The sequence below is a fragment of the Oryctolagus cuniculus genome, chromosome 15, assembly GCF_964237555.1.
Source record: "Oryctolagus cuniculus chromosome 15, mOryCun1.1, whole genome shotgun sequence".
NCBI lineage: Eukaryota > Metazoa > Chordata > Mammalia > Lagomorpha > Leporidae > Oryctolagus > Oryctolagus cuniculus.
Genome location: NC_091446.1, coordinates 39,540,742 through 39,558,195, shown reverse-complemented (window position 1 = coordinate 39,558,195; position 17,454 = coordinate 39,540,742). Strand labels below are relative to the sequence as shown.

At 46.6% G+C, this 17,454-nt stretch overlaps 1 protein-coding gene across 3 annotated transcripts in view; it reads right to left on the bottom strand.

Annotated features, from left to right (window-relative positions):
- HTR7 (5-hydroxytryptamine receptor 7) overlaps positions 1–6,777 on the bottom strand; it is a 158,232-nt gene extending 151,455 nt beyond the window's left edge. Inside the window, exon 1 of one of the 3 annotated variants that reach the window (XM_051823396.2) lies at positions 5,786–6,777. In XM_051823396.2, coding sequence (XP_051679356.2) covers positions 5,786–6,330 — 545 coding nt within the window. In that variant the 5' untranslated portion in view covers positions 6,331–6,777. The remainder of the gene's footprint in view (positions 1–5,785) is intronic. The other 2 variants (XM_008270184.4, XM_002718503.5) reach the window with 2 other exon arrangements.
- Between the last annotated feature and the right edge of the window lie 10,677 nt (positions 6,778–17,454).

Here is a 17,454-nt window from a genome sequence, read left to right as displayed (position 1 = left end):
GCCTGGCCGCACCCTACTGTCCCTGGCTCCGAGGGAGTGAACTAGTGGATGGAAGATTCATTCTTTCTCTCTCTCTCTCTCTCTCTCTCTCTCTCTCTCCTTTACCCCCTCTCCCTCTCTTTGCCACCTTTCTCTCCCTCTCTTTGCCTTTCCTAAAGAAAAAAATACAATGGAATTTCTAGTACTATAAAATACAACAACGGAAATTAAGAAGTAAATTGATAAAACATTAAACATAGCAGAAGGAACAATAAACTAGAAGACAAGTAAAAATTTTTCAAAACTGAAGCACAGAGGAAAAATAAAATGGAAAATATAGAAAAGATTATAATAGACATATATGATACATATAAAAGTCTAAAACACAAAATCAAAGTTGATAGAATTGAAATTGAAAGATAAGTTAATTAAGGTGAAAAAAATTTGAAATTCATGCATAAATGTAGTTTAGGACTCAAAAGAAAAAGAGAATATAACAACAAAAGTGTTTCAAGAGCTAATAGCAGGGCCAGTGCTGTGGTGAAGTGGGTTAATGCCCTGGCCTGAAGCACCAGCATCCCATATGGGCACCGGTTCTAGTCCCGGCTGCTCCTCTTCTGATCCAGCTCTCTGCTACGGCCTGGGAAAGCAACAAAAGATGGCCCAAGTCCTTGGGTCCCTGCACCCATGTGGGAGACCCAGAAGAAGCTTCTGGCTCCTGGCTCCTGGCTCCTGGCTCCTGGCTTCGGATCAGCGCAGCTCCAGCCGTTGCAGCCATCTGGGGAGTGAAACCAGAGCATAGAAGACCTCTCTCTCTGTCTCTACCTCTCTCTGTAACTCCATCTTTCAAACAAATAAAATAAATCTTTAAAAAAAAATAGAGAGAGAGAGAGATAATAGCAAACTCATTAAAGGCAGCAATATGCCAATACAAAAATCACTAAAAAGCCAAGCAGGGTTAAACAGTAAATAAACAAAAAATAAACAATTAAACCAGGACTAGGGACATCACAGAAAACTTATAAAAGCTAAAGACAAAGATAAAATTCTAAATGTAGCCAGAGAAAAAAGATATGGTACCTCCAAAGGAAAAACAGCAATATTGGCTAATGACTGATTTTTCAACAGAAACCATGAATGTCTGAAGACAATGGAACAACGTTTTAAAGAACTAAAAATAAAACTTTGTCAATATAGAATTCCATACCTGATGAAAACAAAAACACATTTTCAGACAAGTAAAAAAATGGTGATGGGAGTCTGGCTGGTCAGAAGAAAATCATTCTAGATGAAAGCATGTCAGTGCACAAAAATTAAAAAGCAATGGGGTGGCCAGCGTTGTGGTAAGCAGGTAGCAGGTAAAGCTACCACCTGTGATGCTGGCATCCCATATGGGCAGAGGTTCGAGTCCTGGCTATTTTGCTCCTGCATTTAGCTCCCTGCTAATGCACCTGGGAAAGCAGCAAAGGATGGCCCAAGTCTTTGGGCCCTGGCACCCACGTGGGAGACCCAGAAAAAGCTCCTGACTTCAGACCACCTCAGCTCCAGCCATTGTAGCTGCTAAGGGGGTGATCCAGCGGATGGAAGACCTCTTGCTTGCTCACTCTCTCGCTCTCTCTCTGTAAACTCTGCCTTTCAAATAAATAAATTGTTAAAAAAGGAAAAAAGCAATGGAAAAGGTAAACATATGGGTAAATAACAATGAATGTGGACTGTTTAAAACAACAATAATATATATAGTACACTTTAAAATCTATAGACTTAAAATCCCTGAAAGATGTGAGTAGACAGAATTAAAATACTTTCATGTTCCTTATGACTCAGTGTTATATTCACACTTGGACACAAATAAATGTTCAGTGCAACACTATTAGTAATAACCAGAAACTGGAAACAGCCCAAATGACCAGCCACAGGTGAATAGATAAAGAAACTGTGGCGTATTCATACAATGGGATTCTACTCAGCAATGAAAACAAATGGGCCACTGACAGGCTAAAATCCATGGACGAACCTCACAGACAGAAGAGCACATACAGTGCCATTCCGTTAACTGGAAGTTCTGGCCAAGCACTCTTCCGCCAGGCTAACAGGACAAACTAGGAAGGGACCAGATGGGACCCCTGGGAAGTTGGTCAAGTTCTATTTCCTGATGTGGTTGATTCAATCGATATGTTCACTTTTTAGAAATTCATCAAGGCCCACATTAAGGTTTGTGCACTTTTCTACATGTATTTGGCCAAAAAATTTTAAAATATAAATCAGACGCATAAAAGGTTATACCAAGAATACTAAGACTGAAGCTAGAGACCAGCGCTGTGGCGCAGTGGGTTAATGCCCTGGCCTAAAGCACTGGCATTCCATGTGGGTGCCAGTTCTAGTCCTGGCTGCTCCACTTCCAATCCAGCTCTCTGCTATGGCCTGGGAAAGCAGCGGAAGATGGCCCAAATCCTTGGGCCCCTGCACCCGTGTGGGAGACCTGGAAGAAGCTCCTGGCTCCTGGCTTCAGATTGGCGCAGCTCCGGCCATTGTGGCCATCTGTGGAGTGAGCCATCGGATGGAGGACCTCTCTCTCTCTTCTCTCTGCCTCTCTCTGTAACTGTTTTTCAAATAAATAAAATAAATCTTAAAAAAAAAAAAAAAGACTGGAGCTAACTCCAAGATCAAGAAATAAAAAATTTCCAAACTCGCTGACATGCGTACTCCCTGACTACACCAACTCTGAAGAATACGACCACTCTCCCAAATGTGGTGTCCACCACTCCTTTGCACTGTTACACTTGTCCTCCTTATGTAAGTACTCTAAACGATATCCAGAACTGGTATGCATGTTTAAAAGCTGCATTTAAAGGTTAATTCGATTTTTGTTTCTAAAAAATCATTCCAGAAAGGACACAAGGAATTTCCTGGGAACGACAAAAATATATCTCAACTGGAATGTTAATTACAAGGGTCAAGTTGGACATTTAAAATCTGTGCATTTCATTATATATACATCTTATCTAATTTTAAACATAAAAAAAAAAAACAGATCATTCTAGTTTCTTCAACGGGTTGTGGGTAGATAGAAGTGGAATCAGAAAGGCCCATTTGAATATTGCAGTAGGTCCAAGGAGTGTAAAATTCCTGTGTCTGAAAAGTCAAGAAGTAGAGATAGGTCATGGACACTGTGCTGTGAGTACCATAACTGTGAAGTGGAACAGTCAATGGAGGAAGGAGTGAAGCCAAACAGGAGGCTGTTACAGAAGAGACGAAGCTTGACCCAGTAGAAAGGAAAACCAGCAGCCAGAGCAGAGATGAGAAATCAAGACACAAAGTCCTTGAGAAGACAAGAGGATGAAATATAAAGTCCAGGTGGTCTGGTTGTTATATAACTGCATCATATTCATATTTCATTTTAAAAAAACTCAACGCAATGTCTTCTTGCCTTTTAACTGGGAAGGAAGTGAAAAAGAAGGGTACAGATGCAGAGAAGACTGGTGGGACAAAGATAAGGGAGTCCCCATCCAAGGGCTGCTACTTCTCCCATGAACTAGAGTCACTGTTGGGAAAGGGCTGGAGGTGGGAACTCTGAGACTGTGAAGAACAGCAGGGCCCTGCATGGGGAAGGGCTGGAAAAGCAGCCACAAACCGTGAGGAGGAGCCCAGAAAAAGCCAAAGTTGCTCTTCCGCCAGGTTAAAAACCCAGCAAATATCCACACTCTCACAAGACAATGTGAGCTTAAAAGAAGGATATTGCTATTCATCTCTGTGCTGCACAAAGTGTATCCTACAGTAGGTACTCAAGATGGAATGAATAAAGAATGAAGATATTTTTCATATTTTCATAGCACATTTTTATCATTTTTGCAGAAACAACTCACCTTTATATCAAATGCATTTTCTTTTTTCTCATTTTTAGTTCTGTGTGTTCTCATAAGAAAACCAACCTACCAGTTTTATCAGTTCTTCATTTTATCCAAAGATATGACATGCTGCTTTTCTAAAATAATGTTTAGGTACAATTCACCAACTGGTCAATTCTTATAGGAAAAAAAAAAAACAGTCTACATGCCCATATTACCACCATTTGTGACAATCACAAGGATGTAGTTGATGAAGAAATTAAAGCTCTTGTCAGAGGAATTAACCTCTTCCCTGGATTCTGGAAATATCTGCTGGTGCTAAGACACATGGGCACAGCGTGAAAAATGCTTGTAGCTCATGTACAGGAATCACAGGACGATCTCAGCCAGACTTGAATGTGCCAGAGGAACAGACGCACAGGCTGTCTTAGGAGATGGGTTAGCACAATGTGCTATGTATTTATCGTTTATCCATAACGAAATGAAACAAGGGTTATAAAAGCACTACTTGCAGCCTAAATTGTTTTATGACATCAAGTTCCATTTAAAAGGACTCCATTCACGCAAGATGCACTGTTTTGATTGGCTGAGCACTCAGATTTCTGTGCTCATAACTCATGTAGATCCTTACTATGTATGTTGGGTGCACTCTCCTAATTCTTGTTGCCACAGCCAGACTGCAAATGCATCTGTTTTTGTCATCCTGAACGAGTGTAATTCCGAACTTCAGCTGCCAACTTTGGTGCTAATATCCTCACATAGGCAATTCACGCTCTGCTCTTGTCTGCTGTCAGAAGCTCCCACCACGATATATAAAACAGCAGAACCAATTTAAAAAATAATCATTAATGGCATACAGCTGCAATGAACTTTTTTTTTCCTCAAAAATATTCCCTGTCCTATCATTTCTCTTATTCAGTCATTCTAAACGCTGGTCAAACGATAAAATAACAGAACATTTTAAATCTCAACAGCCCACCAATAGCAGTGTTTTCAAGGAAGAAGAAAAAATAAAAGGAAAATCTCAGTTACACGCGAGAGCATCCTTGGTTGCATTGTCATTTCAAGTACAGAGGCATCAATCATTTCTCCTGTGCTGAAAGGTTTCCACTTCTCAGTGTCCTGTAGGTCCACTGAGAACGTAAGCAACCTTTTCTGGGGTCGTTAAACACCACAGGATACTAGTGCTGTGCTGGCTGCCCGGCAGCAGCCCCATTCAAACACAAGGGAACTGTTCTGTAGCCAAGGAGCACCGCGGCCATCCTTCAAGTTCCATGATGGTCTAGGATCACAGACCAGCTCGAGTCAAAATCCTGTCATCTGGGGCTCTGAAGGAACTCTGGGGATCTCCTCGCCCCGCATGACACCCAACGCAGTGACCCAGCACCCTCCCGGCAGATGGTCAGCCTGTGTTTCCATCACTCCGGCGGGGGAGCTCCCGGAAGACTCCCACTGGGTGTGATGAAGGCTAGGACCCAGCTTTGGTGGTGGAGCGGGGAGGGGAGGGCGGGCTGCAAGGCTCCTGTCAACAAGTCGCAGGGATACACTGAAAGCAGACTTCCACCAAAAACGGCGCTGGGAATTAGCAAGCACCGGGGCGCCACCTTTACTACGACGGATGGCCCCCCAATTCTGAGACCACCCAAGCTCCTTCCATCTGCCTGGGCAGGGAGTCAGCTAGCAGAACTGCGGGAGCAAAGTGGCTTTTCTCTGGTTCTTCAAAGTGGAACCCGCGTTTGTAATACGCTAAGTTGGGTCGTAGAAAATGCTCGCTACACTAAAAGCAGCACATGTCGGTTTCTCTCTTAATGACACTCGTGCGGTTGGCGTGGAGCTGATGCGCCCGGCTGCGCTTCATCCCGAGAGGTCTGGCTTGATCCTCCCGGCCGAGGCGAGCGCGCGGGGCTGAGCTGGCCGCCCAGCCCCGGCCACAGCCCCGCACCGGGCGGCCTAGCCCTTACCTGTCGATGCTGATCACGCACAGGGTCATGATCGAGGCTGTGCAGCACATGACGTCCATGGCGATGAAGACGTTGCAGAAGAAGTGGCCGAAGATCCACTGGCCCCCGATGAGGTCGGTGACGCTGACGAAGGGCATGACCGCCACGGCCACCGAGAGGTCGGCCAGCGCCAGGGACACGATCAGGTAGTTGGAGGGCTGGCGGAGCTTCTTGACGAAGCACACCGAGATCACCACCAGGCAGTTGCCCGCGATCGTCAGCAGCGTGATGAGCGTCAGGATGGAGCCGATCACAACTTTCTCCGCGCTGCCGTAGTTGATCTGCTCCCAGCAGCCCGAGGCATTGTCCGGGGGCGCGTCCCAGGTGGACGCGGGGCTGGCAGTTACCTCAGGGACCTCGCTCAGCAGGTGCGGCGCCCAGGAGCCCGCGACCCGCTCGGCACCCCCGTCGGGGCTCAGGTCCGGCAGCCCGCGCCCCACCTCGGGCAGGAGGAGAGAGCGCAGGTGCCCGTAGTCCGGGCGGCCGCTGCTGTTAACGTCCATCATCGCGCCGCGGAGGGCCGCTGCCCATGGAGCCGGGCGCCCCCGCCACGCGCTCGGGCTGCGGGCCCCGGGGCTTCACCTCGCCGGTTCCGCTCCGCCCGGCCCAGCCATGGGGCCCCGCGCCGGCCGCTGGGGGGCGCCTGGCTTGGCCTCGCGGCCCCGCACGTCCCAGGCGCCCGGCCGCTCTGCGGGTAACGCGGAAGCGCGGCCGCGGGGCGGTGGAGGTGTGGGGGGGGACTCCCCTGAGGTACCCGCCTGGGCACCCGACGGACGCCCGGGGCGCGCGGGCTGGAGGGCCCGGCTCAGCGGGCCGCCCCGGAGCCCTCCGCAGCCGCGCGCGGCTCGGCCGGGAGCGCCCGGGCGGTGGTGGCAGAAGTTGCGGAGAGCGCCCCGCCCCTCGCGCCCGCCGCCGCCGCCACCGCCGCTCCCCTGCGGCAGCCGCGCCACGTCCCCGCCGCCGCCGCCGCCGCCGCCTCCGGCCGCTGCCCGCGCCCCTCGCGCTCCCGGGACGGGCTTCCCCGGCCGGGCAGTGCCCGCGCGCCTCTCACGCGCCTCCCCGCTGCGCTGGGGGCGGCGCCGCACGCGCCTCCCGGGATCCCGAGCCCGTCGGCCCGTGGCTCTCGCCTCGCCGCCGCAGACTCGGACCCCTCAGGCAGGACCCAAGCCCCCTTCGCCGGAGTAAACCCCAGTTGGGTGGGTGGGGGGCGCTTTGCTTTGGTGAAGCGGACTCGGGGAGCTGGCTGACGGTCGCGCTCTGAGACGTGAAGACCTGAGGGAGGAGGGGTTTTCTCCCCCCTTTAATTAAAAAAACAAAACGTCTTGTCGAGCACTGCCGCTGGCCAATCGAGATACTTCCGTTTCCCATTTTGACCACTTAGGGGAGAAAGCCAGGATCTAAAAGGAGAAGCAGCCCCGTGGGGTGCGGGTAGACGCCTGGAGGATTAGGGATTAGGGAAGAACGGGAGGGACGGGGATGCGCTGGGGCCCCGGCGCCCCGAGGAACTGCGCGGGCAGGTCTCTAGGGAGCCCTCCACCCCTTCTGACCGGCCCCCAGCTCTGAAAATAGGCCCTGGCTGCCTAGATATTCGGGCTCCGGAGACTCGTGCACTGAAAGGAGGGTTGATTTTCCCATGGTTTTCTTGCAAGCGCGGGCGTACGCGAAGAGATGAGCAATTGCGGTGTTGTGCGGGAGAGTCCCGGGAGTGTGTGCGGGTTTAGTGCCCACAGCCTACAATCCGCTTTGCTAGTCAACCCGTCGCAGAATGGCTAGTTCTGCTCTGTGAGACTCTTCGTCCAAAAGTTTTATTGGAAGACAGGGATTTCTGTTGTGTAAGGCTCTAAAAATAATCAAACTTGTTTTCTAGTTGGGCCCTGGTGGCTTATACACAAGAAGGAACAAAACATCTCAAAATGGGTTGACCTGAATGCTGATAATCCTCTTCTTCAAGGTGGGCATTAGCCCTGTTTTTCCGGATGAGAAAACACGGTTTCTATTGCAGTCGGCTGGCAGGTAATGCTTAGGTAGCCAACGCAGATTTATCTGATTACTAGGCCTAAAAGTGTATCTGCTACATATTAAAAAAAAAAAAAAAAAAAAAAAAAAAAAAAAAAGTGGAAAAAAGAATCCCTAAGTCGTAGGTCACAGCTCTTTCCCCATGAGCAACATATTCAGGGGCCCTGCTCTGCTGGGAATGAAGAAAGCAAGCCAGAGTTAGAGGAAAAGGCCACAAAGCGATGTTGTCAATATTCAGGAAGGTGAGGAAGCTTCTGGAGCCTTAGGTAGCATGAAACACATCTCAGACAAGAGGAAAATAGCTCACAGCTGGAGGAAACCAGGTGTCAATCCAGCGGGGCAGCAGAGGCTGGGAGAAGTTTCGCAACTTGTCCAAGATCGGACAGGACTATCTGAAATGTCTGTTTTGATTTTGAGGTTTGTCTGCAAGCCTCTCAAATTCCTTAAAGTCGTGTGTTTCTCCATATACTTTTGACCATTCAATTCATTTTAATTCACTTTGACTTTTCTCGGTTTTTTTTCCTCGTGAGTACCCCTAATCAGTTCAGCATCCTGTACGGGCTCTTTTAAATACTACTTCGCATTAATTAAGTACCCAAAGGTTTTGTGATAATTGTTTTAAAGATTTATTTACTTATTTGAAAGAGTTACAGAGAAGGAGAAACAGAGACACAGAGAGATGAGTCTTCCATCTGCTGGTTCACTCCCCAGATAGCTGTGCTGATCTGAAGCCAGGAGCTTCTTCCAGGTCTCCCACGTGGGTGCAGGGGCCCAAGGACCTGGGCCATCCTCCACTGCTTTCCCAGGTGCATTAGCAGGGAGCTGGATGGGAAGTGGAACAGCCAGGACTCGAACCAGCGCCCATAAGGGAATGCTGGCACCACAGGTGGAGGCTTTACCCACTATGCCATGTCGTCGACCACTACCCAAAAGTTTTGAAAAGTGGTTGTTTTCTTTTTATTTGAAGGTATAATGCATGTAATTTGCCACCTACGTTCAATCCTTACCTTGCCCGCTTGCATTTCACAGCAGCTTCTGGTTTTTTATTATTTTTTTTTTTAGTCCATTCAGGCTGTTGTTACAAAAATACCAAAGGCTGGGTGGCTTCACAAGGTGCATTTAAGCCCCACAGTCCACGGTCAAGGGGCCAGCAGAGTCCGTGTCCGGTGCCGGCTCACTTTCTGCTTCTCACCTCCTCCAGTGGTAGAAGGTGGTGAGAGAGCTCTGCGCGGTCTCCGTCTCAATTTCCAGGGCACTAAGGGCACTAATCCCGTTCATGAGGCCTCCTCTGTCCCCACACAGTCACCTCCAGAGGCCTCACCTAACATGGCCACATCAGGCATTAAGATTCCAATGCAGGAATTTTAGAAGAAAGCCAATAGCCAGTCCATAATAACCACTTTTACACTATGTGACATAGAAATGCAGAAATGCTATTTTCAAAATTACTTTCTCTTCCATTGTCAATAAGCATTGGGTCCAAACTCCCCTTTTCATAGAGCAGGCACCTCTATTATGTTATCCCTAGTGATAGCTGAATGTGTTGCCTAAGACTTGCTGGGTTTTTAATTTATAAGCTGTCACAATGCATAAACATGGTTATTGAAAAATCTCAGCTTCTGCAGCGGTACCTTGCTTCTGTGGACTTGAAATTTCACCTATGATTGTGCTCTTCCAAAATCCTGACAGAACAACCTGAAATTCTTTCGGTTTCCCTGTAATCATCACTAACAAATAATTGCATCTTCATAAAAATGGGAGAACCTCCTGTCCACATCTGCATCATTTTCTCACAAAGGAAAACCATAGAGAGTCACAAAATATTCATAAAATAACTAAATGTTCAGCTAAATGTGTTGTTTGTTTTGAATTTCCTGATATTTTAAATCCTTATCAAGATGTTGTTCTTTCCCTCTCCTCCTCCCTGCCCGCTCTTTGGCAGTTACACTAGAGATAAGAAGTGAAGTGTTGGCATCTAAATCACATCATGTCTTCAGTTTTTATCCTTTTTATTCCTTTCATTAAAAAAAAAAAAAAAAAGCCTTCTGCTTTGCAAAGCACCAGTCCTGTCTAGACGCTCATTGCCTCTAACAGCAGCCTCATAAAACTGTCAGCGAGGGCACCTGAGACCACAGCTTTCTGATGTTTCCAACTGGCAATCTCCTGCTCCCAAACTGCTCCGGGGGAGCGGGCGGACAGCAGGGCTCCGCAACATGAATTGCTGTCTTTTTCTAAGCCCGTCTTCCCTCCAGGTGCTCATCTCGCTCATCTAAATGCATATGCTTAATCATATCTGTGCAAACCCACACATACCCATCCTTAGGACATAAGCTTCGGATAGTTTATTTTCCCGCAAACCAGCACACTCTGACACTCTAGATTTACTTAAAAAGCACGAGTGAAATCCAGTTTCCTATGCTGCAAGGTTCCTGGGCAGCTCACTAGTCATCTCCTGTGCTGCTCTGTTGCCTACAGAGTTCCAGAAACTCTCACAGCCCAGTGCTGCAGACTTCCTGAAGGGTGTGCTGTTCCATCTCCAAATGTTTTCAGTCTCTCACTTTTAGACCCCATTTTCTCACCCAAACAAACTAATCATGCGGGTGTTCCCTGACCCAGCACTGGATGCCTAGGGAAACCCAGAATGTTTAGATGGATGTAGGGCTAAGGTTATCGTACGTAAATGTCCGAATGCTACCACTTGAGTCCCCGTAAGGCTGTGGAGCAGTAGGACAGAGACGGAACACACATCCTGGACACAGGACTTAAAGCTGTCCACACATTCTTGAGACCCACTTGGAACAAGCATAACTGGTGTGGGACACAAAATGTCCCCTTCTTGGTGGCAAGCACCCTCACCATAACTGGTTTCATTCTTTCCAAGCTCTCAAGGCAATTTTTTTTTAAGATTTATTTATTTACTTGAAAGGCAGAGAGACGGGGAGATACAGAGAGAAAGAAAGCTCTTCTATGCACTGGTTCACTCCCAAATGGCTGCAACAGCCAGGGCTGGGCCAGGCCAAAGCCAGGCGCCTGAAACTCCAGCAAGGTCTCTTATGTGGGTAGCAGAGCCCACGCACTTAGGCCATCTTCTGCTGCTTTCCCAGGTGTGTGAGCAGGGAGCTGGGTCAGCAGTGGAGCCTACAAGCCTCCATCCATCCAGTGCCCAAATGGGATGCCAGTGACAACTGAACTCACTGTGCCACAATAATGGTCCCAAAGCAATTTTTAGAAGTATCTTTGTTAGAGTAGTTCCTGTTGTACTCTGCTTTATAGTTACATGACTGTCTCTCTCTTTAGGCTATGAACCCCTCCTAAGGCAGGGATCTTTTCTTTCCTTTTCTTGTTTAAGATTCATTTATTTGAAAGGTGGATACAGAGAGAGTGGGGGGGGGGGGGTAGAGAGAGAGAGAGATACCTTCCATCCACTGGTTCACTCCCCAAATGCCCACAACACCCAGAGCTGGGCAAGGCTGAAACCAGGAGCTAAGAACTCCAGCCGGGTTTCCCACAGGAATGACAGGGGCTCAAGCATCTGGGTCATCTGCCGCCTTCCCAGGTGCATTAGCCAAGTGCTAGATCAGAAACATGGAGCCAGTACGCTTCCTGGCAATCTAACAAGGAGAAGTTTAGTTCACTGAGCAACATTGTTATCCCCAAGGATATTTTCTTATTCCTGCCTCATACAAGGTGTTCAGTAAACATCTGCCAAAAAACTTGAGGATAGAATAATATCTATTTTTAAAAAAGAATTAATCAAATTTTAAAATAACTCACCTGCCAAAAAGTGAATTGTCAATTTTGCTTTAGTTTATCGTAGGCATTGTTAAACCATGCTTCATGCATTTGCATTATCCCCATTGCTGACTTTTTTTAAAAATGCACTTTTTCGAGCCGGCGCCGCAGCTCACTAGGCTAATCCTCCGCCTAGCGGTGCCGGCACACCAGGTTCTAGTCCCGGTCGGGGCGCCAGATTCTGTCCCGGTTGCCCCTCTTCCAGGCCAGCTCTCTGCTGTGGCCAGGGAGTGCAGTGGAGGATGGCCCAGGTACTTGGGCCCTGCACCCCATGGGAGACCAGGAAAAGCACCTGGCTCCTGGCTCCTGCCATCGGATCAGCGCGGTGCGCCGGCCGCGCACGCCGGCTGCGGCGGCCATTGGAGGGTGAACCAACGGCAAAGGAAGACCTTTCTCTCTGTCTCTCTCACTGTCCATTCTGCCTGTCAAAAAAAAAATGCACTTTTTCTTTGGTTTGAATTATTTATAAAATGTTCATTTTCATTACAAAATAACTTTTAAACAATTTTCCTGGAATTGGCATTGTGGCATAGCAGGTAAAGCCAGCTTCTTCTATGCCAGCATCCCATATGGCCAACAGTTTGTGTCCCAGCTGCTCCACTTCCAATCCAGCTCCCTGCTAATGGCCTGGGAAAAGCAGCAGAGGATGGTCCAGGTATCTGGGTCCCTGCCACCCATGTGGGAGAATTAGATGAAGCTCCTGGTTCCTTATTCAGCCTTGCTCTGCACTGGCTGTTGTGGCCATCTGGAGGGTGAACCAGTAGATGGAAGATCTCTGTGTGTGTGTCTCTCCTTCTCTCCCTGTAACTCTAACTTTAAAAACAAATAAATAAATCTTTTTTTAAAATTTCCCAAACTAGATGAGTGGAAAATTAGAAAGCAGAAATATACAAGTGTAATTAATTACTCAGTTTTCCCGTATGGGAACATTTTTGAAATATAAGTGGTGTATATACGCCCTCTAGTGGCAGAACTGTTTGGCAAAGCAAGTTCCACAAAAGATCTTTACATGGAAAGCTTTTTTCAAGGGACAAATTGGACGCTGACAGCTTCCACTGGCTAAACTTGAAGAATTTCTTTTTTTTTTTTTTTAAGATTTTATTTATTTGAGAGGTAGAGTTACAGAGAGTGAGAGGGACAGAGAGAAAGGTCTTCCGTCCGCTGGTTCACCCCCCAAATGGCTGCAACAGCGATCCAAAGCCAGGAACCAGGTGCTTCCTCCGGTCTCCCACATGGGTGCAGGGGCCCAAGCACTTGGGCCATCCTCCACTGCTTTCCCAGGCCATAGCAGAGAGCTGGATTGGAAAAGGAGCAGCCGGGACTAGAACCGGCGCCCATATGGGATGCAGGCGCTGCAGGTGGAGCATCAACCCACTGAGCCACAGCGCTGGCCCTAAACTTGAAGAATTTCTAATGAGGAAAAAAGAATAAATTTCTCTATTTAAAGTAAAACAGATAAACTGAAATGTGATCCCTGTTAAACATAAGAGTGGGAATAAGAGAGGGAAGAGATGTATAATTTGGGACATGCTCAAGCTGACTTGCCCCAAATGGTAGAGTTAAAAACATACCAGGGGATTCCAATTCAATCCCATCAGGGTGGCATGTACCAATGCCATCTCACTATTCCAAGTGATCAATTTCAGTTCACAATTGATCATAATGAAAGGACTAAGAGTCAAAGGGAGCACATAAACAAGTCTAGTACCTGCTAACACTAACCGATGGAATAAATAAAGGGGAGAGTGATCCAACATAGGAAGTGAGATACTCAGCAGACTCATAGAATGGCAGATGTCCTAAATAGCACTCTGGCCTCAGAATCAGCCCTAAAGGCATTCCGATCTGGCTGAAAAGCCCATGAGAGTATTTCAGGCATGGAAAGCCAAGACACTCTGGCAAAAGATCTCTGCGAGTGAGATCCCAGTGGAAAGAACAGGTCTTCAAAGAAGGAGGTACCTTTCTCTGAAGGGAGGAGAGAACCTCCACTTTGAATATGACCTTGTCTAAACAAGATAAGAATCGGAGAACTCAGAGGGCTTCCATAGCCTTGGAAACTCATGACTGGAGCATAGGGAGACTACTGATGCCATAGACAGGAGTGTCAATTGGTAAAGTCAACAACAGGAGTCACTGTGCACTTACTCCTCATGTAGGATCTCTGTCCTTAATGTGCTGTGTATTGAGATTTAATGCTATAACGAGTACTCAAACAGTATGTTTCACTTTGTGTTTCTATGGGGGTGCAAACTGTTGAAATCTTTACTTAATGTATACTAAACTGATCCTCTGTTAAAAAAAAAAGAAATTATCAACTCCCAACTTGACTCTCACTGGGGTTAAACATGACAATAGGTCTGATCTGATTTCATCATCATTTAAAAAAATCATCTATTATTTTTCACTTTATGTTTCTGTGTGGGAGCAAACTGTTGAAATCCTTACTTAATGTAGACTAAGCTGATCTTCTGTATATTAAGATAATCGAAAATGAATCTTGATGTGAATGGAAGGGGAGAGGGAGTGGGAAAGGGGAGGGTAGTGGGTGGGAGGGACGGTATGGGGGGGAAGCCATTGTAATCCATAAATCGTACTTTGGAAATTTATATTCATTAAATAAAAGTTAAAAAAATAAAGTAAAACAGATAAAAGTAGCAATTATTCATTGATTAGGACAGTATTAATGAGAGTCTGAAGCATACCAGGATTTTGTTCTAAGATTTGCTATTTATTTATTTGAAGGACAGAGTTACAGAAAGAGGGAGATCTCCCATCTGCTGGTTCACTCTTCAAATGAACGCAACAGCCCGGACTGTGCCAAGCTGAAGCCAGGAGCCAGGAGCTTCTTCTGGGTCTCCCAGCTGGGTGCAAGGGGCCCAAGCACTTGAACCGTCTTCTGCTGCTTTTCCAGGCATGTTAGCAGGGAGCTGGACCAAACCATTCCCCATATGTGATGCCAACATTACAGGGGGTAGCTTAACCTGCTATACCAAAATGCCAGCCTCCAAGTATTTGCTTTCATAAAAATGACAGATTAAGGGGCCCACACTGTGGTGTAGCAGGTAAAGTTACCACCTGCAGCGCCAGCGTCCCATATCAGCACTGGTTTGAGTCTCGGTTATTCCTTTTCCAATCCAGCTCTCTGTTATGGCCTGGGAAAGCAGTAGAAGATGGCCCAAGTCTTTGGGCCCCTGAACCTTCATAGGAGACCTAGAAGCAGCTCCTGGAGCCTGGCTTGGGATCAGCCCAGCTCTGGCCTTTGTGGCCATTTGGGGAGTGAACCAGCAGACAGAAGATCTTTCTCTTTCTCTCCCTCTCTCTGTCTGAAACTCTGCCTCTTAAATAAATAAATCTTTAGGAAGAAAGGAAGAAAGGTAGAAAGGAAGGAAGGAAGGAAGGAAGGGAGGAAGGAAGGAAGGAAGGAAGGAAGGAAGAAAATATAGGATCAGTTTCTCTCTCATTCTGCCTTTCAGATAAATAATAATTTTTTACAGTATAAATAAATAAGAATTTAACTGTGAATTCTAGAGTACTGTTTTATAAAAAATATAATTGATGCTGATATCTAATTCTAAACTATATTTAGATTTAAGAAAACTGAGGATTGTCAATACTTCCAATTTATATGTAGTACTCTGAAGAGGTAAATAGGTAGATATACAAAAATATACAGAAATATATAAATATTATAAATGTATCTGCTTATTTAAGAAACACAGATAATGTATATCCTTGTTTAAAACCAGATAATTCATATATAAACAGATTATATATTAAATTGTTTGTTTATATTTTGTGAGTAGTGTGTATATGGATGTATATATATATTAATCACCATAAAATTGCTGCAAATGCAGAGCGACATAGGTATACTGTATTGTCAACCCAAATAGCACAAGCAGTGTTGCCATGATGACATAATTTTTTTAAATATTTATTTATTTATTTATTTGAAAGTCAGAGTTACACGGAAGAGGTGAAGCAGAGAGAGAGAGAGAGAGAAAGAGAGAGGAGGTCTTCCATCCACTGGTTCACTCCCCAGTTGGCTCCAACAGCCGGACTGTGCAGATCCAAAACCAGGAGCCAGGAGCTTCTTCCAGGTCTCCCATGTGGGTGCAAGGGCCCAAGCACTTGGGCCATCTTCTACTGCTTTCCCAGGCAATAGCAGAGAGCTGGATTGGAAGTGGAGCAGCCGGGTCTCAACCTGGCACCCACATGGGATGAGCAGGCCAGGGCGTTAACCCCCTGCATCACAGCACCGGCCCCAATGACAATTTTTTTAGAATGGGCAACCACTCTTGTTCTCTTACAGTTTCAACCAACTTAAATTTCCAAATAGGTAAAATGCAATCTTCCCTCTACTTACTCAATAGTTACACCCTTGGAAATTTCTCTGCAGAATCAGGCTGTGGGGTAAAAATACTGAGCACTTACTTGTAAAACAAAGTTATGGTCTGGGCTATGAGAATGATAAACAGGTTTTCTGCCTACATAAATATCCAGCAAGACATTCAAATCAGAATAGGGGTGGGCATTTGGCCTAGCAGTTAAGATGCCCACATCCCACATCTGAGTGCCTGGATTCCGGTCACACTCCACTCCCAATTCCAGCCTCCTGCTAATGTGTATTCTGGGAGCCTCAGGGGGCTCAAGCAACTGGCTCCCTGCACCCGCATAGGAAACCTGGGGGAGTTCCCCGCTGACCGCTTCAGCCTGGCCCACCCCAGCCATTAAGGGCTTTGGAAGTGAACCAAAAAATGAGAGTGCTCCCTCTCCCTCTCCCTCCCCTCCCCCTCTCCCCTCCCCCTCTCTCCCTTCCCCTCACCTCTCCCTCTTCCCCTCCCCCTATCTTCCTCCCCCCGTCCCTCCCCCTCCCCTCTCCCTCTCCCCCTTCCCCTCTGTCGCTCCCCCTCTTCGTGGAGGAACGACACAGGACCCTGCGCTGTTCTTTTGTCTGCTCGGCCCTCCCCGGGTTTGCTGCTGGTTCTTCCCGGGTTGGCTACCGTCCCTTCCACCTCCGTGGAAGGGCGGTTCCCCCTAGCCACTTTCCCCACTTCCGCGGGGGAGCAGCACACCGCTGGCCGGCTCTCTCGGGGGCTGCTCAGATGTTCCTCAGGTGTTCCTTCAGATAGATGTTCCCCTTAGATGTTCCTGGTGCATGTTGTCTCTCTCCCCTACTTCCTTGAAATTTGCTTCCACTTCCAAAAGAGGATTAGGTGGAAACTCCTTAACTGTATAGCTAAATTGATTTTGAACTATGAAATTTTTCTTCTCATCTGTGCCAGTGTCCTTAAAACATTGCTAGAACTATTGTCTGAGCTCTGAAAATATATTCGAAAATTTGTGTGGGAATCGAGAGTTCACTTCTTATTTTACGTTTGATAGCACAGTAAGTGTATATTGGCATTACTGGTGTTTCCAACAATGTAGCTGTCACTGAAATGACTTTACAGCAGTGTAAGTTTAACAAGTTTGCATAGTTTGTCTTTAACTTTATATTACATGCATCAAGTAATATTATCAAACTTACAACAAAACTTTTTTTCTAAAGTCATTTGTGTTTGAGAATACTACTTTAGAGAGGTCTCATTCTGAAAAAAAATTTAATCTTTGCACTGAGGTCAAAAATCATAATAAAACTTCGACTCTGCTGGGCCATTGAACAGTCTGCTGTGTGGTAGGACAAGGCAGCATAAACAGCTTCTGTTTCCATCTGACAAAAATTTATGGAATTGATGATAGCTTAAAACCACAAGAATGAACAAGTTCTTGATTAACATTCACACTACTTATTCAATAATACATTTGAAACTTCCCCCAGC